Source organism: Seriola lalandi, unplaced genomic scaffold (assembly GCF_002814215.2).
Source record: "Seriola lalandi dorsalis isolate HSWRI2012SDOR001 ecotype SW California unplaced genomic scaffold, Sedor1 jcf7180002054972, whole genome shotgun sequence".
Taxonomy (NCBI): Eukaryota; Metazoa; Chordata; class Actinopteri; order Carangiformes; family Carangidae; genus Seriola; species Seriola lalandi.
In genome coordinates this window covers 3077448-3104333 of record NW_019525660.1, presented here as the reverse complement: position 1 = coordinate 3104333, position 26886 = coordinate 3077448, and the positions used below count along the sequence as shown (strand labels likewise).

At 40.3% G+C, this 26886-nt stretch overlaps 1 protein-coding gene across 3 annotated transcripts; it reads right to left on the bottom strand.

The window, feature by feature from the left end:
* Positions 1 to 609: 609 nt before the first annotated feature.
* zdhhc9 (zDHHC palmitoyltransferase 9) lies at positions 610 to 25870 on the bottom strand. 3 transcript variants are annotated; one of them, XM_087171726.1, is made up of 10 exons: positions 25353 to 25870; positions 25011 to 25232; positions 16297 to 16457; positions 11772 to 11930; positions 10000 to 10137; positions 9498 to 9544; positions 8521 to 8625; positions 5342 to 5445; positions 4934 to 5036; positions 610 to 3940 (listed from the first exon to the last, which is right to left on the bottom strand). In XM_087171726.1, the coding sequence occupies exons 2-10, from the start codon at positions 25172 to 25174 to the stop codon at positions 3755 to 3757; spliced, it is 1167 nt and encodes a 388-aa protein (XP_087027852.1). In that variant the 5' UTR covers positions 25175 to 25232; positions 25353 to 25870; the 3' UTR covers positions 610 to 3754. The 3 variants fall into 3 exon arrangements, with proteins under 3 accessions (XP_087027852.1, XP_087027851.1, XP_087027853.1); XM_087171725.1 differs by having other exon boundaries at positions 25011 to 25870; XM_087171727.1 differs by having other exon boundaries at positions 610 to 3919; positions 25011 to 25868.
* Between the last annotated feature and the right edge of the window lie 1016 nt (positions 25871 to 26886).

Below are 26886 nucleotides of genomic sequence, written 5' to 3'. Positions count from 1 at the left end.
ATCTGAGTACTACTGGGCCTGTGCCATCAGTAGTTCAATAGCAGAACCCTTTGTATTTTCTATGGGACAGAAGTAAATCACATCAAGAAACTGTGGTTAAGTAAGCAGCACTAAATATGCCTGCGAGATGTAAAACAGATCCAATAAGAGCAAAAGGCAAAAGTGGCACAGTAATCTAACAAAATATTCATGAAGAGGTGGCCAGCTGCAACACTGCTAGCATGGCTAAAAAGCTACAAAATGTTTGAGTAAAAGCCACCATGCATGAAAAGCAGTGATCCACCACATAATCAGTTGTAGAAGTGGATCACTGTTGGGTCAGGAACATCGTTTCTTCTAGCTGTTTATTCCGCCTTTATAAGACCATGTCTCCTATTTCAGTCTGCAAAAACCCTTCTCCCCATGTATAATGCCACTGCTTTGAAAGATGACCTCCAGAGGAAATTGAATTCACACTCCTGTTTGTAGTTATCCGGGGGCACAAATCTACCTGTATACAAACAGGTCCTCTGTTGAATATTTATTAATAGCGGATGAGCTGACAGACGAACTGTCTCCTCAGGACATCTTCTACAACCAACTCTTTTGGAAAAAGACGAAGACAAATAATAATAAGACAATATTGTTTATTTACCAGACACACTGATCATGTAAAAAGAAGTGAAGTAAATTGAATGAAATACATATAATCACAGTGTTGATACTAAACAAAGTGAACATAAATTAGAGCTCCATCAATGGTATAGTACTGTATCTGTATACATAATGCAATGTAATAGATTGATCAGAGCATTCAGATCTGATCCTGTCATGGCATTTAAACACAGGATATAACACACATACAACAGCTCAGCTCGGTCGCTCGACAGTCTGCAAAACCCTTAGAATCAAAAAATCAAAGTTCAACTGTCCCTTTTAAATCTGCTTTGAAACTGTTGAAACAGGAATTCATCACAAACGTCCCTTCTTTTATCGAATATCAGTCACATACATTCTTGCTTCTCGGTGACAGCGACGCAAATCGATCAGATAGAAACCGTCCTCAAATACCTTCCACGGAGAAAATCCACTGAAACTGGTCCTGGTTTAGTACTTCTCATTGAAAATTGAACATTTTTTGGAGATTCTTTCCAACAAACATTCAGTAGTTACACTTGTTTACTTCATGGAAAGACCTTACAGCATCTTCCACTAGACATGTGTCAGTTATGTTTCCTTTTCTCATCTGAGTAAAGAGGAAGTAAACAAGGATAAAAGGATTCATCTGAAGGTTTCAGCTTTTTAAATATGAGCATTTGCTGATGTTCTCATGATCAAGCAAATAATTCAGGGGGCTTTGAACTTTTTGTTTTCACTATTTTCTGACATTATATAGAGCAAACAATTAATCATATAATCAAGGAAACAATCCTCACATGAATCAATCATGAAACAAACTGTAACTTGAAGGCATAGATTCGTCTTTGAATGTTTAAAAGTGTCTAATATCAGTATTGAGCTTTAAACTGCTCTACAAAAATGATCATACAGATGCCAACAATCCCAGCATCCTAGAATTTATCTCCCAGCTTCTACTACACTTCTTTTTAGGAGCTGATGTTTTTAGGAGATTAAGAGGGAATTGTGACCATTTTTAGTCTTAGAATAAATCATCTCAGGCAGATTTCAGAGTATGACACGATGCTGTTGACACACTAGAATTTCTACACAAGTATATTTCACAAACACTAACTCTGTCTTGCATATAACACAATCACGATGACAAACTCTCGCTATCTGCTAAAATCATTTAAATACTAAAAATTTGCTTCAGTTTCTCTCATTTTTCTTTTGAGTGGATGCCGTCCCCCTCGAGCGATCTCTGTGACCAAAAACCAAATAAATTCTCAAGCCTCATTAAAGGCTATGCTCCGTCTGAAATACACAGATGTGTGAAACGAAAGGACTGAGCGTGTCTCTGTTTTCTCTCTGCCTTAATGTTCCTGCCGAGGACGGCCTCAGTGGAAACGGCCCCAGCCTTGAGTTAAATACGATGAGTTAAATATGAGAAGGCAGAAGACGGCAGGAAGAGAGAGGACTCTGAGGAAGATCAGCTCTGATGTGATTTGCAGGAGGAGGTGCTCAAGCTCACAGGCAGAATAATTCATTAACACTGGCCGCACTTACACTTAAAAAAAAAAAAAAAACTTCATAAACAAAACCTTGCTGATGTCACTCATCAGCTGAGAGGTTTTCACGACATCTATACCTGTGAAAACTATGTACAGTTCAACCATGGCTTTGCTTCTTTTCTTTTCCACAAAGTCTAAATCAGTGGTTCCAAACCTTTAAGATCTGTGAGCCCTAAAATCTGTGCAAATACTGAAATGTAAAAATAACAAGAATTCAAGGAAATAGTTCCAGTTGCAAAAACCACAAATTGTCGTTTTATGTCAGCATAAACAAACTAAATATAATGTGTTATTCAATAAGCTTTAAAGTTGCTGGCAGGCTAATGTTTCACCAGTGTTTTCAGTCTTAATGCTAAGCTAAGCTAACCATCTCCCACCTGTGACTTCATATAGAGTATCGCTTAAATGTCAAACTATTTCTTCATTTCGGGACCTCTCAGATTTTATCTCACGACCCTCTGGTTGGGAACCACTGGACTGATTTGTGTATTAAACATTGGCATTTCTCATTAAACACTGTATCAGGATGAAATTGAAGGGCTTCTCTGTTGGTTGACCTCAGTTGCATTTCATATTACAACTGTTGTGATAAGGCACTGTTACTACGAGTGTCTAGGATCATCAGAAGTCAGGCCTTTTCTCACTCACACTGAGACTGAGCGTCTCCCGGATGCAAGACTAACTGTGCGTAAAGTAGTTTCATCTATTTCAGAGCGCCAATGTCACAAAACATCCTTGATTATATAAAAATGGATGGGACAGGCGTTGGTCTGGATCAGATCACTTTAAAAATTAAAAAGATGCTTATAAGTAACAACAGTACTGAATGCAGCAATATCAGAATAAAAGGTAGAGTTTGACTTGCCTGGAAGGAGCCTGTAAGAATATCTCAGCTAAGGATTTGCATGTCCTCCCCCTGCCTGGACATCATGTGTACTCACAGACTTACAGGTGAAATGCTTTTATCCAAACAGCAAAAAAAAAGAAAAAAAGAAGCTTGTCCAGCCTTCTCATGATTTGCATAGGGCATACACAACAAAAACTGACTGTATGTATGACATTTTATACATGTCCAGAAGTAATATTGTCTTTGCCAGACACTTTCAAGGAGTATATTTGAACTGGCATCTCACAATAAATGTCATTATGCAACTTTAAATAAAGAAAAGAAGTAGTACTGACAATCAGAGCAACCCACAGGTGAACTGTGGGGGAAGTCAAACGATTGAAGAGTGTTTTTTTTTTTTCTGCTGTTTTCCCAGCAGCTTCTCCCCCTGCGTGTCTTTTCCATGCAGTGTTAAGGAGTCAAGAGGAAGCTGCTGACTTTCCATTAAATCGCTCCCCCTCCTGTAGAAGTAAGTGTCAATCAAACATCTCTGCAGCTACTGGTGAGGAGGAGGGAAGAGGAGGAGCTGCAGCAGAGACTCTGCTCTTCTTGGTTGAATGTCGGGCAGGAGTTGGAGAGTAACTGAGTCACCCACACAGTAATCAGACATTGATTATTAATGTTCCAGTTCCTGACCAGGCAGGATGCTGGGGGGAAAGAGGGGAGTGGCTACGACTAGAGCCGTCCCCTCATACAGCTAATGGGTCTTGTCCTTGGCGATGGATGTCTCCACATCAGTCTCGGGTGAAGCCAGGGGCGGGCCCTTGGAATCAGAGGAGTGCTCCTCTTTAGGGGAGGCGGCGATGCTCGGCTTGGCCTCGTCAGGTGTGTGCTCATTGGGGATGAGTGGAGCTGTGGTTTTCTGCAGGCAGAGGACAGCATGCTGAAAAGATGCAGATACATGATATACATATTTACATATACATTATTATAGGTGAAGATAAGACCTTATTGATCCCTGTGGTGAAATTCACTGGCTACACAGCAGCAAATAAAGTGGTTAAAATTAGCCCCATCTTGACCAGCTGCAACGTTAAAGTAATGTACACATGGACAATCTAATAACATTTTAAGTCCATTTTGAAGCTAAAATTATAGTAAATTTTCAATGCAGGACTTTTACTTGTAACAGTGTTTCTCCACTGTGGTACTTCTACTTCCTCCATCACTCATGAGAAGCTGTGATCTCTTTATTGACTCTCAGTATGACACAGAATTCATTTCAAAATTCTGCGGCTGGTTTATTAATGTTTCGGCTCCCCAGTATGTCACTGAGCTGCTCACTGACTGTAGTGCAACTGGAGCCCTCAGGTCATGTGGAGTCATATTTTAACAGTACTCAGAATCAGATCCAGGTCTTCAGAGGGAGCTTTTTGTTCTCTGGAACAAACTATCAAGGGACCTGCGATCAGTCACTGCTGTTTCCACATTTAATAGAAAGCTTAAAACTTTGAGCTGCCATTGTGCAACCAGGCAGCCAGGTAATTGAAATATACTAAAATACATATGATTGCTGCAGTGCCATTTTAATATCAGTATGTTTTGCTGGCAGCACCAGGGAGTGAGACTCAATCAGGATCTTCATTGTCCAAAATGTGGAACATGTTCTTTGGCTTCGACACATTAAATAAGGATGTTGCTCTTAATGATTCAGAATAAAACAATTTCAGTTAGTTGAACAATTATAAATAGTTACACAATACCAACCACTGAACAGAGAGAGGCACAGAGCAGCTCCGAACCCACGTGTCACAAGATGGATTATCAGTGTCACTCTGATAAGAAAGGTGTTTTCCACACCTCCTTACTTCTCTCCAACGCCCTCTGTAATTGCTCTAGACTTTATGTTAAGGTTTATGTGTGTGTGTGTTCTCACCGTGGTTTGTGGCACTGGGTTGGTGCTGGAGGAGGAAGAGGGCGCAGCAGACGCTGCAGAAACAGGCGAGTCCTCCTGCATCACTCCTCTTCTGTCCAAGACGCTGAAAACGAGACAAGGCAATCAGTCACTAACTGCATCCTGCTCGTCATTCACCAGAACGAGGTGTAGGAGAGAAAGTCTAATCTATCACAGGGACCGATACAGAACTCATTGATAACAGTAGGAAGAAAGCCATAGACATAAAACTTCCTTTAGATAACATGACGATAAATAAAACAGAAGAAGATTCTGATTCAGAACAGGTGTTTAACACTAAATCAATTAACCGGCCCCGTGTGAGACTATGCAGCATGTTTCTCTCTCTGCTATGAACAGAGCTGTTTAGGTAAAGATTTCTGACATTACCTCGGGTACGTCGGCCCACACAGCACCTCACAGCAGTTTTTTAAGATGTTCTTGTGGCTGTAAGGGTTCTGGACTCTGTTCTTTCCAGACCAGGATCCTTTAATCTGGGCAAAACAAAATGTGGACAACATCCATCACTGGAGCACCAAACCTTCTCAAACAGTCAGCCAGCATCCCAAACACATCCTGACTACCTTACAACCTCGCTTCGTTCTCTGTCAGAAAGATTTTCCCTGTGCTTATACCTTATTCAAAAGCATAGCTCCATTTTTAGATGTTATTCCCACAGGCTTGGCTTTGACCTACTAAAAGGATCTTGTCAGGGATTTAATGATTCCTGGTTTAATGGGAACTCTATGTGCCGACGGGTTTGTGCAATCGCAGCAACTACAAATTAAAACCACTCATTGAAAAAAAATCTTTCAAATTCATACAACAAATAAAGTGCTGTTTGTATACTCTCGGTCATATTCCACGTTTGGCAGCTAACAGGAAAGATTTTAACCCCTAAACATTAGGTTTTCCACACTGACTGTATCGGCATGTTTCATATTAATATGTTCATATATTCAAACCCAAGACCCCAAGACTGTGGCTGCACAATTACATCAGATGGAAATATTCTTGATGGTTTATTTAATGTTCATTTTTAACTACCAATTATTTCATCATCATTTCTTAAGTGCGTGATTGATTTCGGTGCAAGATGTAGGTCAGTGCTGCATGCCTACGTGTGTGTGTGTGTGTGTGTGTGTGTGTGTGTGTGTGGGGCGGAGACACAGCTGACAGACCATGTGTCATCCTATGGGAGACCAGAGCAGCTACAACACTCAAGGTGCCTTCTCTTGTTCGCCCTTATTCCACCATTTCTCTCCTCCTCTTTTCTCTCTCTCCCTCTCTCCCTCTCTCTCTCTCTCTCTCTCAGCAGTGTTTCTGGCTGCGTGCCCAGCCCCTGCAGGTATCGATGCATCTATTATTAGGCCAATCACAGATATTGAAATGACCGGGCTGACAGCCATTGTTTCAACTCCTGGAGCAACATTATACCGTAGGTGCACATTGCAGAGCTTCATTACTGATTGCATGTAAAAGAAAAAAAAAAAATGAGGCCAGCCATCCCACAGGAAAGAAGAAGCAGAATTATAAATAAATCATTACAACAAAGTATGAGTGCACTCTCTTGCTTTCAGCCATCTAGAATCTCCCACCATCTTCAACACTGCTGCTGCTGCACTCTGCTTCTCGTCACAGCCTCTGCAGTCAGATCTGGGCTAACAAAGCCTGCAATAAAGTATATACACTGAAAATGCTAGTATACACAACAGAAATGGTTCCCCTCTGTGGATTCATCCACCTGCATCACCGCCACTCATCGTCTGCTTTACATCAGCCTGATGCGTGTGTCCGTGTATGGTGACTAAATAATGACTCAACGGTTATGCGCTTAAGCAATCAATACTTTTTTTCCCCCTCATTTAGCTTCAGAAGCTTCTTGTAAATGTGGCCGACAAGTGCTTCACAAACCAGCTGGTCTGTTTTGTTCTTATTTCAGCTCAATTCTATCATTGGTTTTATTAAGAATAGCAGCTATTGGTGCATATTTTTAGATGAGTGGACTGTGTTGGCCAGCTGGTGAGCAGAGAGGAGTCCAACTGCTGCTTTTAGCATTCAAAGCGTTTACCAGCCAGTTTGTCATATGGCTCTGCTCTGGTGTAATTGGCCACATTTCCCTTGTAAAGAAATGTTGTGAGATTTTTTTTAGCTGAACTGGATAAAAATAGGGTGAATTAATTTTTCAAATAAAGGGGGAAATATTATGGTTCATTCTGCTTCATGTGAAGTGTGATTTAAAAGAGAAGTGTAAACAAATGTGAAATGCTGCCCTGTCTTTGTTTTAGCTGTTATAAATAGACTTTCAAACTTTCACAGACTCCATTTCCATCTATTTGAGTTTACAACACTTCCTGTATTTGCCTTTCTTAAGTTACAATATAATAGCCTTGTTTAACAAGCTACAGTTTACCAACCCTCTGTCCTTCAGTGCTGAACGAGGTGGTTCTGTTGTCAAGGAAACAGCTCTGTGGTCTTAGAAATTGTAGTGTTTACACCACAGCGATGTATGTTTATCTTTCCAGCCTCATGAACTCAGGCTGCCTGAAGATTTATAGACACGTTCTTAAAACTATACCTTCTCCTCGTTATGTGCTGAACTCTTAAAATTGGATTTAGATCAATGTAATTATGTAATGCAACTTTTAAGCCTTTACCTGAATTCTTCAATATGTGAAGACTAGAAAAATATCTGCACTTAAGAGGATTTCCTTCATTTTTATATCTCTGTGGATGATCGCTGGGCTCGAAGTATATCTGTTTTTTTTTTTTTAAGTGCAATTAAGACTGAAACATTTCCCTCTTGAGTTCAGATTGATTGTGTAGGTAAAAGTTATGCTGAAAACACTAGTATTACCAAAAGTGGCTGAATATTTGGGTCTGAGTTCTCCCTTATTTACACTCTGCACTGCGTGTGTGCAAATAGCAGAGCTATCAGATATCAAAAAAGCTAAGTCCAAATGCAACCAAGAAGTGTTTCAGTGCTTCTAATCAGATGAAAGTGTGTCTCTTTATAGACAGCTGTTAGCTACCTAGCAACTCTATTAGTGCCCTAAATAAACTGATGAAGTGCAGAATCATTCTTTCTCTTACTAGCACCCACTCTTTTCATCTCAAAATTAGATAAAAACGTGGGTTATATCTCTTTCTGGATTTTATCCAGAAATGAGACATTTAAAATGAGAAGTGTAAATATGGCTGAGGTACACTCAACTCAACATCGACCAACCTCAACATACAGTTTAAAGTCCACTTGTAGTTTTCTTAACTAAGACTCCTCCCTAACCCAAACCAAGACAAATGCACAAGTGCAGTTTAACAGAGCATCATTTTTGAAATTTCCACCACAGGAATAAAGTGTCACAGAAAACTAAACAAAGAGTGAGTTAATCCTGTTCACAAGTCATGATTCACTTGCATTAAGACAGTATGAAACCTAAACAAACTAGCTGTCAAGTGCAGCACTGCGCCTCACAGGATGATTCAGACCCAGGACAGCAACCTGCAGAAGGGACAGCTCCATTAATCTGTAGTTATGTTTAAATGAACATGCAGGAAGATGCACTTACATCCTCGTTGGTGGTCTGGTTGAGAGAGATCAGGTAGGTGTGGAAGCCGGTCAGTCCCACCACTGACCACAGGGTGAAGAAACACACCAACACCTCCAGCACAGTGAACTCAAGTTAAGAGAACAACAACAGATGTTTTCTGCCTGACACATGGTCACTGATTAAACAGCGGACAGCAGGTGATGGCAAAAGGGAAGACAGTTATGCAACATGATTAAGGCCAGTGACGGTCAGTGCGACAACCACAGCCTATAATGAAGAGTACAGGGTCAAGTGCAGTGTGTGCCAATCCTTTGAACTGTGGTACAAAGAAAAGATGAGCTGGAATTTACTTAAACACATCTATTTAATCTATAAATACTTTAAATTGTTTGATAAACAGTTGGTCAGTTACTGCTACTACATCTGTCGTACTTTCTGTTTTTGCTATTTAAGCTAACATTCGCTTCGTAAGTCAATCAATAATGGAGCCTCCAGCTTTTTAATGTTTCAAGTTGATTTTTCTAAAAATCAAGTATCTTGTAAAACAACTGTTTGGCTGTTTAGCATTAGCAATTGTTCACATTTTCAGACAGGGTGTTTATAACTTCCAGTGTTTCAAGAAATAAAGGTTTTAGGATGAAGACTAACCAATGTTTAAGGCGTATGAAATGCCATCTTTAGAACCATTAGTTGGGGGTAACTGAACTGCCACAAATTCAATAAAAAGAATTGCAGAGCTGCTAATGTTAGCATAAAGTCTAAAAGCATTCAGGACTGGCTTCCACACAGCGGTTAAATACTGAAAAAAAAAAAAAACTTCATCATGTTAAAAACCAAGCTCAGTGCTATAATTGGATGTCAGTGTTCAGGTAGGGGTTTAGTAAGAGATCAGTTGGTTTAGAAACATTAATGTTTTTAACTTTCTATTCTAGGAAATCTGGCAGATGTAGCACACACAGCACCTGGTTTTGCGGTCAGAGTTTAAAAGGATATGTTCCAGGTGTTTCTTTCAAAGTGCTCAAAAAGCCATTATCCACTGAACCTGTGAACAGAAAGACAGAAGTTAGAAAGAAAAATATAGATATACAGCTTCTGTCTTCACTTTATTCTTCCACAAAGGAACAGTTCTTACACATTTACACAGTGTTGAGATAACAAGCCCAGAGTTAATCATCCTGACTAGAAAAACTCCTGTTTCCACATGTCTCTGTCTTGTTGCCGTCTGCGTTTGGTAGAACAAGGAAACAGGAGGACGAGAATGAAACAGGAATCATGTCAAGCTGTCAGTTGCTGTTGCGTGTCACGTCACGCTTCAGGAAAAGCCTGAACTAGGTCATAGTTTCAGAGCATGTGCATGCATTTACATAAACACTGGAAGCTGCTGGTGAGCTTGTGTCACAGGTCATTCTTCCTGTTTCGCCACATTTTTTGCAGCATGAACCATTTTCCTACGTGATGCACCTGTCTGTTCCCTCTGATTGGATAACTGATACTTACGCATGACCACATGGACGATGTCAAAGGTGAAGATATAAATGGTGAGCAGGGAGAGGGACAGGGTGAACAGGTAGAAGTATCTGTAGTTCCTCTTGCCCACACAGTTTCCCACCCATGGACAGTGGTGATCAAAACGGTCTGTGGGAAGAAAGAAAAATAAAAAAGTCTCTGTATAAATATGTGAAATGTTCCTGCAACTTTATTAGAACACAGACATTTCTGGAAATCAAACGAGAGTTAAAAATACACCGATATCAGCTGCAGTCAAAAACAGCTTTTGTGCATCAGCTTCTGTAAACCTGCAGTCTAAATATAATGATCACTTCCTCTTAGCCTCTCTTCTTCTATCATTTGGAGAAGAGCCACGTGACAGCGGGGCAGGGTCAAAGGAACGACAGAGGTAAACATCTTGCTTTACACTTTTCTCTGCAGCAGAGACACAGCTGCACGTCCTGGATGGAGTTTCACAACAATATACAGCAAATAGAGGCACAAACGTAGGACGAAGAGCGGCTTGTAGATATAAGGTCAAAATGAAAAGGAATGAAATAACAACCAAGGTTTCAGCTGTAAATATGTTTGAAAGTGTTTGAACCCATTTTGAGTTAACTGTATGGTAATTATAGCCTTCTCGTAACCATGTTAGCGGCACGGCTCAGCTAAGGATGCCGTTTCTGGTCCACCACTGTGGTTCTATTGGATAGATTGCCACAAAATTGCTAAAAAAAGACATTCATGATCCCCAGAGGATTAAGGCTATATGACTGGTGAGCCCCTGATTTTCCTCAGGATGATTTGTATTAACTTTGGTGATGCTTTAACAAATAGGAAATAGTCCTGCACACTGTTGCAACACTGTGCGCTTAACAGTGATGTCAACAAATTCAAATTACAGCTGAAAGTCAGCACTTTACTTGCCTGATATTTCATGGGTATTTGCCATTTTCTCTATTTCAATCCCTGAAGAAAAATCTGAGATGTGTGCAGTGATTCAAAGGCCTGGAACTTGGATTACCTGAATACTTTTTTGTTTTTTTCAGTAACACCCATAGTTACTGTTGGACTATCATTATTCACTGCAATAAACAATGTAAAGTTGAGAAGGAAAAGATATGACTGCAGTAAACGTGGGACTGAGGCATGCTGCTTGGACTGTGTGTGTGTGTGTGTGTGTGTGTGTGTGTGTGTGTGTGTGTGTGTGTGTGTGTGTGTGTGTGTGTGTTCCTACAGCAGGTGGAAACAGATGAACTAGTGTTCACAATGACTGAGCATTTATTCCCTCTCTTAGCCTCCACTGTCTCTCATATCACATATGAGTTTACACGTCTTTCAAATGCATTTCCTCAATCATCAGCAGGCAAATGACTTGTTATTCTGCAGGGCTGAGAGATAAAACAGCTACACACGCACACATCACATCACAGCAACACACTCAGTTCAAACCGCCTTCAAAATTCAAAGCGCTTAAAATATTCCCTGGGAAGTTTTTGGTCCATTTGTTTCGGTTCTTTAAAACTTTTGCAGCCTGTCTGCTTAGTCCAACATTTATTTATAAAGCTTTGATTTTTTAATAATAATTTCATCACTGTGACAAATGAATGCAAGAAGAAAATTAAGGTCAAGGCTTCAGTAATAATCGTCACATCTGCATGCTATTTTTCTCACACACAAAAACATAAGTCACCTTTCTATTTCTGAGAAACCAGTTTCAATGAAAAAAGCCTTTGCATCACCGATATAGAACTGACGGAAGATAAGAAGAGATTTCTCACCGACACAGTTGTCACAGATGCTGCAGTGAGATGCTCGAGGTGGTCGGAAGATCTTGCATGTGTAACAGTACTTGAGCTTGACGATCTGGTTATTGATCTGAACGTTGCGGATTCGAGGTGGCGGCCGCTGCCCCGCTGGGACGTTGCCATTTGCAGCCTCTGTGGAAACAAAAAGCACAACATTCGTAAACAGGTGTCGGCTTGGTCAAATAATTCTAAATATATGTTATCAAATCACAATCTAATACAACAACACCACAAGCTACATCCTCAGAAAACACAATTCAACACACCTCTAACACTGTCAAAAAATATGCATAATAAGCTTCACAAAAGCTTCAGTTTCTTGCAGCGCCATTGCACTGGATTGTATTAGACTGCACAGCAGCTCACAGTATTATGTTCACCTGCTGTATATCTCCTAAACAGGCAGTGAGGAATGTGAGATTCAGTTGCAAGGAGAAGAAAAAAAATGAGACATAAATCTTGACAGCTAAACCTTGAGAACGTCAGCGGATGACAACACTGGCTCGATACAGTATTGATGGATGGTGGATTTATGTGTAATCACTGCTGAGCTGTTAATAATATATATCAGCAGGACTATAGTGCTCTGTGTCCTGCTCTATTTGTGCATCAGCTAACCTTGCAACCACTGGAATGACTGTATGTCACAGTCATATCTTTGCTGTGAGACAGTCTTACTCCTGCACAGCAGTCACCAGCCAAAGGAGATTCTCACACATTCTCTGCTCTTGGCAATTCAGATTTTTCTGATTATGTTGCACTGCAGGAGCTGAGAGGTTAGTGAGGCTGGCTAATGGCCAGAGGGGTGCTGGCTGGAATCTGTCAGGAGAATAACTGTTGGGGAGAAATCTACCATTAACATGCTGCACTGGGCAGATGTGAATGTGGAGTCGAGGGAAAGGAGCGAGCGTGCACATTTCACTTTCTGAGAATACATTCTGATTAAAAAAGAAAGAAAATGGTACTTGTGGAAATTAAACTCAATGTTTAGAGATGAGTAAAGGAAAAATTTAGCATTAACTAAATTGCATTCTTATTTGTACAGAGCTGTAAATGGCCATTCTTTGTGATGTAAAACTCAACGTAAATAAATTAATGAAACGAGAAGAACACAAGCTTCCAAAATAATCTAAAATACATCTACAGACATAAAGATTGTGACAGTTATTTAATCCGACAGCACAAAACACTTTGCATTATGAATCTAAAGAACATAGGATTAGCGGCTTTCAGGATAAACCAGTGGAAAATAAATTAATGAGTCATCACTCACGGGGAATGATGCCACTCCCTCAGGTAGCAGAGCTCGCTCTGCCAGTGGCATTACATATTCCAAGAGGATGCTTCTCCGTGTATTTGCATTCCCCCTCGGGAATAGTCGCTAACAGGCTGAGGGACAGAGCACCGAGGCCGCAGTGGCTTCATCAACATATCTGCCTCAGCTTCAGGATGAGATCAAACACCCATACCTGCTTCCTCTGTCTAGTACGCCCATGCTCACGACAGGAAACAGCATTAAACCACACACACATTAAAAAATATACTGTATAACAGCGATAAATGTGGGATGGAAGTTGTTAAACTAAGTGCTTCATTCAATCTGTTGCAGTGCGTATTCCTCATATTTCACATGACACGATTTAGCATTTAAATGATGGATATGTTGCTATTTTGGGAGATGTGTTAGGTCGAATGTAAAAAAATGAAACTGAAAACTGAAGGTATGAGACTGAAAACAGGTCAGTGAAGGGTTTTGGGAAGCAACATGCTGAACAAGGTGAAGGCAAACATAGAACCAATGTCAATACCTGTTGTTGTTTTGTGTTTGCATGTGTAAACAGGACCTAAAAACTCCTGCGGTGAAGAGACTTGGAGAGGACGTACGGTGAGGTGGTTTAAAGGAATAGCTCAACATTTTCTAAAATATGCTTATTTGCTTTTTTACTGAGAAATAGACAAGATGCCTGATACCACTCTCACATCTGTCTGTCTCTGGAGCTCATTAGCTAACAGGTATTCAAAAACATGAATACATTAGTTTTACTAGTTGTTTAGTGTTAAACTGTAAGAGCAAGTCAAAATCCTGCATTTTGAATTTTGTTGGAGAGGGTTAAATTGCTTTATCCAATAAATAAAAATGATGAAACAGTTTATCGATTAATTGATCAACAAGCAAGTACTTAATGGGGTAATTTATCAAGGAAACACTCCTCTCCTTCTCTGCTGCTTCTCAAATGTTTGATTTCACTACTTTTTATTTAGAAAAACAGTAGAAAAAGTCCCTGGAAACAGATGAGTGATGATACGATGCAAAAACAACCAGAGAGGTCAAATAAAATGTGCAACATTTAATGTGCTAGATTTTTTTTTTTGCATCATGTGATTTTATGCATCCTGAGGACTGCCAAGCTTCAGACACATTGCAATCCAGAATATCTGCCAATACAATGTTGTGTTCTTCGTGCCATCAAATGCATGTATTTGCCCACACATTCAGCATGTTAAATTCCCTCACTCTTCTGCTTTGATGCCCCACACCCAGCTTTCTCCTCTGTACTTTCTGTAATTGTAAATAAATCATCTCTGGGTTTTTACCTGGGAATGTTTAATTGTCAGAAAATTCTGAATCATGCCCATCAAAAGCCTGAACATTTATCGATAACAAAAATAATGATTCAATCAATCAATTTTCAAAGAGATTTCCTCATTTAAACTACAGCACAGGGTCGTAACAGCCACAGCTACAGCTAGTTATACCATCCAGCTGTTGTCATCCAGCGAGCGGCAACCAATGAGTCACAGTCATGATGAGAGAAGAGCTAGCTGCCAGCTGACCCATTCTCAGACCAGAGGCATGGTCTCCACCCATGCCTCTTGTGTGGGGTGGGAGAGCGCGAGTGATGGGCTGAAGGACACCATGAATCTTTAACAGAAACTAAGAGTGAACACTGAGCAGCCTCACAGGCAGACAGACAGACAGAAAGACAGGGGAGGCCGAGGACACAGGGTGGGCTGGTGCAGAAATATCACAGAATGACTTATCATCCACACATGAAGAGGAAGCCCGGGGAGGGGACATGAAAAATACAAAAATGCACTGCTGATGAGGACGACAACACTCTTATTTCTGTTTGCAGAGGCTTTCCTGTCATCAGTATACAGCGTACGGTTTGTTTTGTATAACGAGACACACAGAGCCCATGTAATGAATGTGTGTTACATTGAGCTCTACACACCCATGAGCACACCCAACATAAAGCTAACGAACATGAATAAACCAACAGGACTGAGGCTGTCTGCTCACTGTTTAACCACTGAAGTATTAATGCTTCCAAAATACTTTCACTTCAGCTATTTCCACCTCATCTACTGTACACATGTGTGGATGTCATTTCATACGGACAAAGAAATGTATACAGCAACCCACATGGTGATGTCACAGCAAATGAGCCGTAATAACCATTTGTTCTGTTATTGACTTAACATTTGAATGGATGCAGATAAAGGATTTGTGTCTGGGCTGGTGGCATTATCAGCTCTGACTGTGAATAGTGGATATACACACTTCAAGGACTGGTGCGAGGCTGTCACACTAGACCACACGCTACTTCAAACCTGCATAAATCTGCACTGGATCTGAGCATCATCACTGAGAGGTGCTTGGAGCGGCTTTACTCTTTTCAACTTTTATCAGCAATAAATTGACTTGTGGGCAGAGTCGTCTATACAAACCTTTTACAAATGTTGCTAACAAGCATTCTTCTGCTGGATCTGTTTATACATTTTCATCATTTTATAAAATATTCTATTTAATGTAATGGTATAGCCATAAATGATGTCATTGTGGATTTGAACGTTTCCCTAAATTTACTTAAACCTGCAAAAACAGATTTATATTGCAAGAAGTTACGGAGCAACATTTCAGTTTATTGTGTTTCAGACCACCTGACAAATATAAGTCCAGCTCTGTTTTTGGTCTCCACATGTTTACCAGTTAGTTGCTGACTACCAATTAAAGCAGTAAAGTTTCGGTCTGGGCAGGTGAACAATGAGATGAAACTCACTAAAGCTTTGTAAAGACGAGGGGAGCTACTATGAAACTGTCAATGTTTTAACATTGTCATTTGACACGGTGTAATTATTAAAATACTGCTTATAGCAGCTTTAAGATGTGGCGTCACTAAAGGACTTAAACTATCACAACTGATTACTGTATGCGACCTTGTTAAACAGTGTGAAAAAATGAATGGAAAACTAGTTATGGGGATATTTAAAGGCCGTCAGAACCAGTTTTATTAATTTACTTCTCCCCTTGAATAATAACCTTCTTAATCTTACATTCGTGCAATTTTGGTTATTTCACATGAGAGATTTCTGTATTTGAGATTGTCTCTGTGCTTAGGGGAATACTGTGGAGACAAGAGTTTAAAAGTCCACTGGAAATAAAGATAAATCAATTCAAATAAAAAAGTTTCTGTGAACCACTCCTAGAACTCACCGATTTCCATCTCGATGAATGTGGCTTCCTCTGGGAGGGCCCGTGGCAGCACCCCTGGGTCACTGAAGCTGGTCCTCAGCAACATGGCCATGACGAAGAGGAAGAGCAGGGCAGCGAAAACTGGGATGGTGGGAGACAGATGCACAGCCAGGTATGGACATCTGTAGAAGAAAAAAGGATTTTGTAAAGCATGTAATGTAAAAGTAAGTTTGTAAAGTGGAAAGTCCAGTCGGTGAGTGGTTTAGGTTTATCTCAGGACAGTGAAGAAGGAACCCGGGTTTTCTTCATTTAGGGATAAGATGTGGAGCCACAGTTTTGACTGCAGTAACTCTGTCTGGTTTTATCAGTGTACAACAGAACTACAAATTAATATCATTTGGATTGTATCTTTCTTTGTGATTTCATTGGAGCTGCAACAGCCGATGAATCAATTTAGACAAAAAAATAAAAAATAAAAAATCAAGCAATTACTTTAAAAACTTTAATAATGTTAATAATCTTTTCAGTTGATTTCTAAGAAAAAATGACTCCAACAGTCTCTGGTTCCACCTTCTCCCATGTCGTCTGTTTGTTTTTTATCACTGTAAGATGAATATGTTTGGACTTTGGACTGTTGGTTGATGTCCCCTTGAATCTGGGGGAAACGTGTCAAAGTTTTCTGACATTTTATAGACAAAACGATTAATAATTGGCAGACCAATTGATACAAAAAAATAATCGTTGATTTGAAATATTGTATATTTTTGCATCGCAACAACATGTGACATGTGTAACAGAAATGGGAGAGCCCTCTCCAAAAGAGCAGTGAGGACATGACACGACAACACTATACATATTCTGAGCTGGTGTCGTGAGTAGAAGGTCATGAACTGCGAGAGCCGCCCTTTCTCTGGACCACGCAGAAGTCATGGCCATGAATAAACAACACCATGCCACACTCCCCTCACCTTCTGGAAGAGTGGAGAAACATTAGCATAACTCCGTTTGCCAGGCCACTGAGATTAGAGCCAGCAGGGCTCCTCCAAAAAGGCCTGCTGCTCAATGCGATAACAGATGTGAGCTGCAGAGCAAAGTGCTGCGACAGAACAGAGCACAGCAGCAGAAGAGGCTTCGGCGTGCAGTTATTAATAGTTAAACTGCGTCTCCCATCTCTTTCCCATGTGGCCAGGATCGTATATTCATAATGCAACACTAATGTTGCGCTACAGGATAGCAAGGTATTGTGCCATATCCTGTACAAGACTAAGTTTTATACTGCATGTCATGCATAAAGCCGCCCACACAGGCGACACACACTCTGCTTCATTATGAAGAAGATGGACATTTGAGCCATTGATACTCTATAGACATAAATCAGTTATCAAAAGGCAAAATTATCAAGCTCGATCACATTTACACATTATTCTCTTTTTGCCAAAGAGATTTACACTGATTCAGTACAAACACAGATGAAATGATTCAAAGATTAATCAACTTGTGGAACAACAAAAAATAAATCTGAAACTATTTCAGTAATTGTTTAACTGCTAACTGTTTAACATGATTTTACACTGAGTGTCTTTAGCACAAAAACAAGTGATCTGAAAGTCATCTAGTAGATGTATTTGGCCTTGTCGTTTGGATGGCATTTCCTCCATTCTCACCACACACACAGCTGAAAGGAAGTTTAAAAATAAGGGGATGTAGCTGAGTAAACAATTACCAGTCAGCAAAATATGTCATAGAACAAAGTCCACCTGTTATCTCGCACCACAATATGCAGATGAATCAAGTACGTCAGCATACCTGTGCACTGACACCCACCCACCCACACAACACCTGCCGGACTGGTCTGAGCAGTTTCCCTGCAGTGCCTTTCTTCACACTAATGGAAACAAGGAGCAGAGATCAAATCAATAGAAACTTCCACTGGAGCAGGCCTGTGAAGTATGTTTGTCCCAGTCGTTAGTGCAGAGACAGCAGAGGGCAGCCAGTGGATTCAGACTGAGGAAAGGCAGTTTGTCGATGAGGTGTAATTCCCGTAATGATGACTGGTAGGTATTCGAGGCACACTCTATCATCACTTCCCATCAAGCCCACACGTCCTTCCTGGATGTGACCATTTCCTGTGCTGTTGAGGAGCAGGGTGGTGCTGGCACAGTGACGCCGTGTGTTCATCAGTCACCACAGAGGCAGCAGAAAAACGGGACTTAATCTGGCCCTGTGTCCATGAGGGGGAAATGTTTTCATCAGCGAGGCGATCAATCAGACCGCCAAACGACACTCACACGCCTCTAACACACTCCTTGTCTTCCCTCTTCAACTTTCTGCCTCTCTGTTTGTGCCTCATAACAAACTAGTTCCAGTGGTGGAAATTAACAAGTGCATTTACTCAATTAGTGAGATTCATGTGCTTTACTTGTGTTTTAACTTCGTACTACATCACACTTCTACTACACAACATTTCAGTCTATTCGTCCCATTTGACGGCTAAACTGTAGTTTTTTTATTTCTTTTATTTTGAAGATCAAGATTTTAAAACCCATCGTAAAATCTGGCGCACTGTTTAATTAAACTGCCAAATATTCAGTTAAATGGGGCGAAACAGCTCCACCCTGGCCAGTTACAACATTAACATACTGCTTGAGCCTTAAAGGAATAATTCAACGTGTTGGAAAATATGCTGATATGCAAGTATGTTTTACATTATAGTAAAGTAATGCTACTTTTACTTAAACACAGGATGTTAAAACTTCTTCCATCGTGACAAGTTGGACCTGGATCAACACACATACTGTATACTCAAGAATTTTGCTAATTGAAATATCTCACATGAGCCTTTCAGCATTTTAAAAAATCATTGAGTGGCTCTATTGCACATCTGAGGGATCGAATGTTTGCTGTAACCTTGTGTAGACAAAAGCTCACCACAAAAATATATTTTTATTATAATTCACCTCTGACTAAGTATGGAAATTATTTCTGCCATATGCTACACTTGTTTACTTAATGGGCCCTTACGCAACTGTCATAAAATCATTAAAGAGTGGACGTTAGGCCCCGAGTTCCTGGAATACAGAAAGGAGATCGTGTATTGTTTCATAGATGGCCTCTGTTAGCTTAAAAAACCTGCAATCAGCTGTTGATAAAGGTCAACAATCACTATAAACATATGAGATACAGTAGAGATAATCTACTGACTGCTTACTCTACATTTAAAGTGTGACGTTCACTTTGCTGTGTGTGTGTGTGTGTGTGTGTGTGTGTGTGTGTGTGTGTGTGTGTGTGTGTGTGTGTGTGTGTGTGGGGTGGGCATTAGATGCATTAGGGTGTGTCCACAGACTCGGATCCAGAGGATCTCCCCTATTAACTCAGGACAACACAAGCTCAAAGATGAGAAGCCTCTAAAGTCGGGACATAGCCGAGTTGAAACCACTTCAACTTCTCAGTAATAAAACCACTAAACCCAGGATTAATACGTCACCATGCCATTCCTTGGTGACTCATGACATTTTACCTTTGTTTAGTATTTCAAGCCCTTCCTTTATTAATACTTAACACTTGTAAGCTGTTGCAGACCTGCATGAATCATACTGAAAATGAATTATGTACTCGCTGTGCAGGCAGATCCACAGTGGGCCTCAGTAACAGCCGCCTGTCATACAAACATCTGTAGACTGTGACTCTGCCTGTTTCTAGGGCACAGCTGAAAAAAAAACCCAGAAGCTGACAAAGTGTGCTTGCCCTCTCTGCTTTTCCACACACAGACAGAAAGTCACTCCATTACCGAACTTGGTAAATATTCAGATTAGAGGGGGATTTCACTTTTGCCCCTTTTCATAGATGGGATCATTCTTCTTCAGTTTGTGCCTCTTATGTATCATAATACAGTCAAGTCACAGAGCCAAGTCCCCTTTTTTTTTGTAGAAAAATAAAATCCTGGCAAACGTTGAAAAATCCATTCAAACATTCACTGCTTATATGGAGGCAATGAAAATGATTTTTTTACTTGTTTCTTGAGCTGTGATTGAATTTCTTCATCCAGGTAGCCTGAACTGACAAATGTTGTTGCTCTATTTATAAAATACAAACAAAATAGAGTCTTTGAGGAATCTGGAAAAACCTTCACAACAGCAGTACATTCTGTTAAATGACCTAAGATCAGCAGGCATTTTTCCTTTTCTAAAAATCAAATGCTTAGCTCTATGACTTGAATGTAATGGTGATACATGAAGGACATGAGGCAAGGTTATCTTAGACCTCTCGTTGGACTACAGATATCATGTCCTTCAAACCTCTGTGAAATGTGAGACTGAGTTTAAAAGAGGTTACACTAAAGCTTCAGTGAGCACAATCTGTTGTCCGGTTTAAATCAGTCTTCCTCGTTATGCAACATTTAAATACCACATAAGAGAGATGAAACATTAAAGCCGGGGTCATGGAGATTTTCCTAGAATTAAAGTTGGGATTACAGATGTTGCATCATAGAATATTCACTAAGTGATATAAGGACTAAAGGTAAACCGTATGATTTAATTTCACCAACATGAAAAACAATACTGGTGATTCAACAGCATGATTGAAGAGGCGTCTATCTCTATACATTTCTTCTGGGAGAGCATCAATGTCACACCAAACAGAAAACGACAAAGTGAGGAAACAAATAAAATTTCCCTCCCTGTGTGGCTCAGGATGTGGGCAGAAAAGAAAAGAAAAAAAAAAACATCCTCCATCCTCCAAAGAAAAAGCAGCACTGTGGACCTGGCAGGGAAGCTTCCAGACAACAAAGCCTGTAGATCACTGTTACTGTAAATGGAGCATGTACTCTGAATAGGGCATAAATCATGTTATTGCTCATTTAGCCTGGGCCGGGTGCCGCTTTCTGATTGGCTCGCAGGGAGACAGGGTGGGGTTAGAGATGCTGAGGGAGGCTCAGGGGTCGGTTACAAGATCTCCTCTGACTGCAGCTGGTCTGCAGGCTCAGCCCTGTATTTCTACCGTTCCAGACCAACTGAAGGCCGCCATCGTATGTACGGAGACAGCACAGGAACACAGACAGAGAGGATCAGTCTGATTACATGCACATATGCCTCTCCAGCCTCGTAGCTCAGCGTCCTGGGTGGACAGACAGATGACACACTGTCCTTGTGTTCCAGTTTCTTGTTCCTTCATCCAAGCTCTATAGGTGGCTATTCACACGCACGTATGCATGCATGTACACACACACTGACATAAATGTACAAATGGGAACCAAACCACTGAACATTTAACTGTGAAGAAGCCTCTCGTGGATATATACATGTCAGGCAATTGACTACTAAAACCTTTGATACATCACCTATAAATCAGCAAATAATATCCAGTGTAATACGAGTGTAAAATCACATTTAGAAACAGGGCAAGGACATACAGTCTTAACACTCATTCCTCCTGTAAAGGAAAAAACAGGCTGGGCCTACCGCTTCAGTGACTAATTTGTTTAGTTTTTCCTAATGAGTCTTTCCATTTGTGTATTTGGTCGCTCGTTTCCGCAATTTAGCACAAATTAAAGAGAGGTTTCCCTGCGCAGGGAGCCGAAGGCTGGTGATAAAAGTGAGATGTCTGCTCGGCTGGTGTTGGATATGAGCCAGCCCACGCCAGGACACAGCCCTCTCTGTTCTCTGATCTACGCCACAGTGCAGCTCATAGCACAACCTCGAGCCCACATGTGAGGAATGAATCCTCCATAAAACAAGGAAACTAAACAATACAAACACAATGTCTGTGATAACAGAATTATGAACAACAGCTTAACGCACAAGAATTAGCCTACGCTTAAAATTAGATTATACTGATGCAGTGTCATGCATCTTTTGTGAGTGCAGTAGATTGTGGTATTGTTTTTATCAATATCAATATAGGCCTTTATATATATATATATATATATATATATATATTATAAATCATATTAACTACAGCTGCAACAATTAGTTAATTTATTGATTAGCTGATTGACACATTATAAATATGCTACTATTTTGATGACTGATTGTTTCACTTCTTTAGTACAAGATGACAGGAACAATGTTCAACATTTTAGCTAAGTGCTAACAATTGCAAATTAGCATACAAAGTACAACTGAGCCTGAATTTGACTAGTTTTACAGGTGTTTGGTAAAAACCAAAGTATTGGACAGTTATAATTTGTGACCTGATGATGAAAAGTCAAGTCAAAGTGACATCTATTAATCCTGACTGGGGCATGAATTTGTAAAACCAAATTTCATAGCAATCCATCCAACAGTTGTGGAGACATTCAACTAAAAAGCCAACCTCCTGGTGGCACTAGAGAAAAGTCAGGGGATCACCAAAGTCAGTAGGTACAATATCTGTATTACATTTCATAGCAAGCCGTCAAATACTTGTTAGGATCTTTATTTCTGGATCTAAGTGGTGGAGTGATCGACCCTGCCGCCCAAAGAGCCACATTCCCTGTTTCTACTTCTCAAATGTGAGGATCTGCAGAAGGTCTTTGTCACACATGGTAAACTGAATATCTTTGGGTTTAATGACTGTTTCTCAGAAAAAAAACAAGCTATTCAAATAGATCACCTTAGGATTTTGGAAATTAAAATGGGATTTCTTTTTTACCATTTTCTGACATTTTATACTCCATACTAAAAAAAAAAAGAATGACTCAAATATGAAAATAATTATGAGTTGCAGCCTTGACGCTGGCTGTGGATATTGTCATACCAAGAAAGACTGGACTTATTTCTCTAATGCTTCTCATATAGTTGCAAATGGGCAATTTGTGAATGTATTAAACCTCTGATCCGGTTTTCAGAAGTGCTATTACTCCATCAGAGGTTTAAATCAGATATGTATCAACATGCTGTGTAATGGCGAGTTTGAAATCACCCCCGTGTTGTCTGAGCCCAATCTCCACGTTAATATCCATCACCCCATGAGAGATAATTATGTTGCGCTGTAATATGAACATGGCATGCTAACAACCCTCCAGCCATTAGTCACCGCAATGCCTCCTCTGGGCTCTGGATGTTCAGTGTGAGCAGTATCGTCTGAGCTCTCAGCCGGACAACAGCTCCTTCTGTCCGGGCTCAAAGAAAAGCAGGAGGCCATTAAAGTGCAGAGCAGATAGAGATGGGAAGGGCCTGGCACCAGTGAAAGCAGCTACTTCTCCTTTCTGCTATGCTCCAAATCCATTTGGCCTGATAGCTGCATACACGCCCACAGTCAAGAGAGGTTACTGTGTTACAGTGCAAGATTTGTGCTAAATCATCGTGCCTGATTTGTCAGTTACAACTGGCATGAAAGGAGAAAAGAGGAGACAAACAGGACATAGACAGACGGTGGGCGCGATCTGAAACGGCGCTGCTTTATGATGATTATTCACAGCCATGTTCTTCATTTTAAAAACAATCCTCTATACAGCCGTCACTGACAGGATTTGGGTTCACATGCTGCATCCGAGCCAGCCGGCAGTGTTTGCGGGGCTAATGAGTCCAGTGGGTTGTGCGAGTAGTGGACTGAGACAGAACTGCTGAGACGACAGAAATGGCAGCTTTCCTTTCTTAGACCAGAAACAAAGCTGGACAGCTAGGGTGATTAAATATTAAACGTCTCTGTACGAGGTCAATCTGGATTTTGAGCAACAAAACATGGAACCACAGTGTGTTTGTGAAATGATCACAACAGAAATTCTTGGCTGTTACAAATGAAGGCCATACAGGAGGGTATAGATGAGAAGAAGGAAACACTGATCGAAAAAATTATATGACCCTTAATTAGATTTTAGAAGCTTACAAACACACAATACTCCTTTAACATTATTGTATACATATTAGGAATATAATAGGTCAAATATAACACAACAGAAATGGGTGAGATATAAAAGATAAATGATGGATTGACAGAAAATTACTCAGCATTTATTTTGATGATCGATTAAACATTTCAGACATTTTTCGTACAGAAATAACAAATATTCTCTGGTTCAAGCTTCTCAAATGTGAGGATTTTACAAATTTATATCATATAATAGTAACCTGAATATTTTTGAGTTTTGGATAGTTGGTTGGATAACAAGCTATTTCAATACATTAGCCTTGATTCTGGGGAATAAAATATATCTGTGTTTCCCCACTTTCATTGGCAAGACGAATAATCGACAAGATAATCAGAAGAATGAAAATAATCAGTAGTTGCAGCCCTACACTTAAAAAACCATATGGACTGCAACAGTTATTTTCACTACTGTCTAATCCGATTTGTCAAGTCATTGTTTGCCTTATAAAATGTCAATAAAATGGTGAAAAATGCCCATCAAGACATCTCAGATCCTCAGGTGAAATCTTCAAACGTTTTCTTTCTTCTGCGCAACTAAATGTCCAAAAACCAAAGATATTTGTTTATGATAATGGAAGAAAACATTCACTTTTGAGAAGCTGGTACCAGAGAATTTCATATTCTTTCTTCAAAACTTACTTAAATTATTCTGATTAATTTTCTGCTGATCAACTCATTGATTAATCGACTAATCATTGCAGCTCTAAAGTTGGTTATTGCAGGATAAGGTTCCTCACTACAGCTACCGCCAGCTACTATAGAAATATTTGGGCACTGGGAGGAGCCACAGGCGCCCTGAAGTGACTTATCAACACTTTCTGGAGCAAATCATAATTTGATATAGTTTCATACGGCTCATTAGGAGTCAGAGAGAGGAAATGACTTACTCGAAAGCGAAGAAGAGAGCGCAGGTCCCGACGATGAGGAACAGGGTCAGGTAGAAGACTCCTTTCTGCCGGGCCATCATCACCCGCCCGTCGCAGCAGAAAGTGTTTTTACCCGGGAGCTTCTCCCATTTTCGCACCTTTCGTGTTATCATCACCGCCGACATGGTGTCCTGTTTTCAGATCAGTCCTCAGTCCTTGTTTGGGTTGATGTCAGGTGTTACACTGTAAAACGATTCAGACAATGAGCAGCTGGGGCTGAAGAGGATCTTCCCCTCTTATATTCTTGTAAATACGCTCAGTCAGTGTTGCACACAGTCCACTGGCGAAAAACAAACGACTTACTCAATATTATTTCAGATTTCTGCACAGGGCGAAGACTGTGAAGCATTTTCCTCTCGTTAAAGGCGTCGCAATCACATCATCAATGTTTTCCAATCCATTTTATTTCCATTTTCCCGTCTTTACTGCAGCATGTCATTCCCACAGAGAGGCTCCCACGCTGCTCCAGCAAACAATCTCAATCCCTTCGCCGTCCTCTCAGAATTAGAAATTATTAGAAATTCATCCAAATGCTTGCGGCAGATGTTCCCCAGCAGTAGCTAGAAAATCCAGCCGTGGCTGTTGCACTGGGGGAGTGGACCTTGACCGGTTGACATTCATATCATCTCGATAAATGATTTAAAAAAAAAAAAAAAAAGATCGTACAGGCGAGCTGCTCCGCGCTCACAGAAATTAAACTATGACCATGCTGCTGGACATGGACATTAAGCCTTCATGTAAAAATAAGAAATGATCGCGGCGTGTGTGGACGCAAGCGTAAAGCTGTTGGATGTGCTTTTTTTCCCGCAGGATGCCAGCTCTCGGTTTTAGTCAATGGCAGCAGGAAACACGCCTAGATTGAAATGTCTAATCTTAAAGGGGCAGGACAGGTAAAAGAAAAAGGAACAAAGGACACAGAGAAAGGTCCTATTCAGATCACATTAATATGCTAAGTTGCTCGCCTGTCGTATTACCCAAGGGAGGAGACTGTGAGGAAGAGTATTAATGAAGTTAATTGATAATAGACACCAGATGCATTAATCCCCCAAGTGTTGCTTATAGGCTCCAGAGAGCAGAGGAGAAAACTGCAGAGGTCCTCATAGAAAATCATCTATCAGTGTAAAGATAAAATATGTTGACTTTAATGTTTTTTTTTTTTTTTTTTTTGCATAGTACTTTATTTGTGTTTCATGCCAATTATAGTTTATCTTTGTGTTTTATTGTTTGTCCTTGCATATCCACATCCAGTAATCTATTACATCTGTGCTCTGTTTTGGGCATCAGCTATGTCTTTGTAAGTAAAAAATACATGTTCATACAACAAATTGAAGGGAAAAGCTGAATAAATGAGTGGAAAAAACATAACGAATGCAAATGCTTCCTGCATGGCGCAATGAAGCAGTTAACATCCAATCGTGCTCTGTGACATGTATAAAAGTGTTGAGCAGGCCCAGATGATTCTGGTTGTGTATCTGGATAGCAAGAGGACAAGAGTTAAGTGATTTTGGTTAGGGGACAGGTGGCTGCTCAACTGGCCGGTGTTTCAGTAACAGTGTCTAAAGTGACATCTACATTTAGATCTATGGGAAAGACAGATCAGGAAATTAGTTTCAGACATTGTGGTCAACAGCCCACATTTGATGACTGTGATGCTCGTGCATTAGTGTGATATGTAAGTGAAAACAGACAAGCAATTCTTCCTTAGGTAACTACAAGTGTCAATGCAGGACCTGATCAGACTGTGTCAGCAAGAACAATCCATCGACAATTACATAGAGAGGGATATTAAAATTGGGTTGGGGCATCATTACAAAGAGAAAGATGAATGAGAGCTCAG

Excerpts from the sequence above, each read along its gene's own strand:
- zdhhc9 (XM_087171725.1), bottom strand. The coding sequence starts at position 25,174 with ATGTCGGCGGTGATGATAACACGAAAGGTGCGAAAATGGGAGAAGCTC. Across the intron at positions 5,446-8,520 it reads ACCAGACCACCAACGAGGAT|ATTAAAGGATCCTGGTCTGG; the intron begins GTAAGTGCATCT and ends TGTTTTGCCCAG. Across the intron at positions 3,941-4,933 it reads ACCCAGTGCCACAAACCACG|CATGCTGTCCTCTGCCTGCA; the intron begins GTGAGAACACAC and ends GCATCTTTTCAG.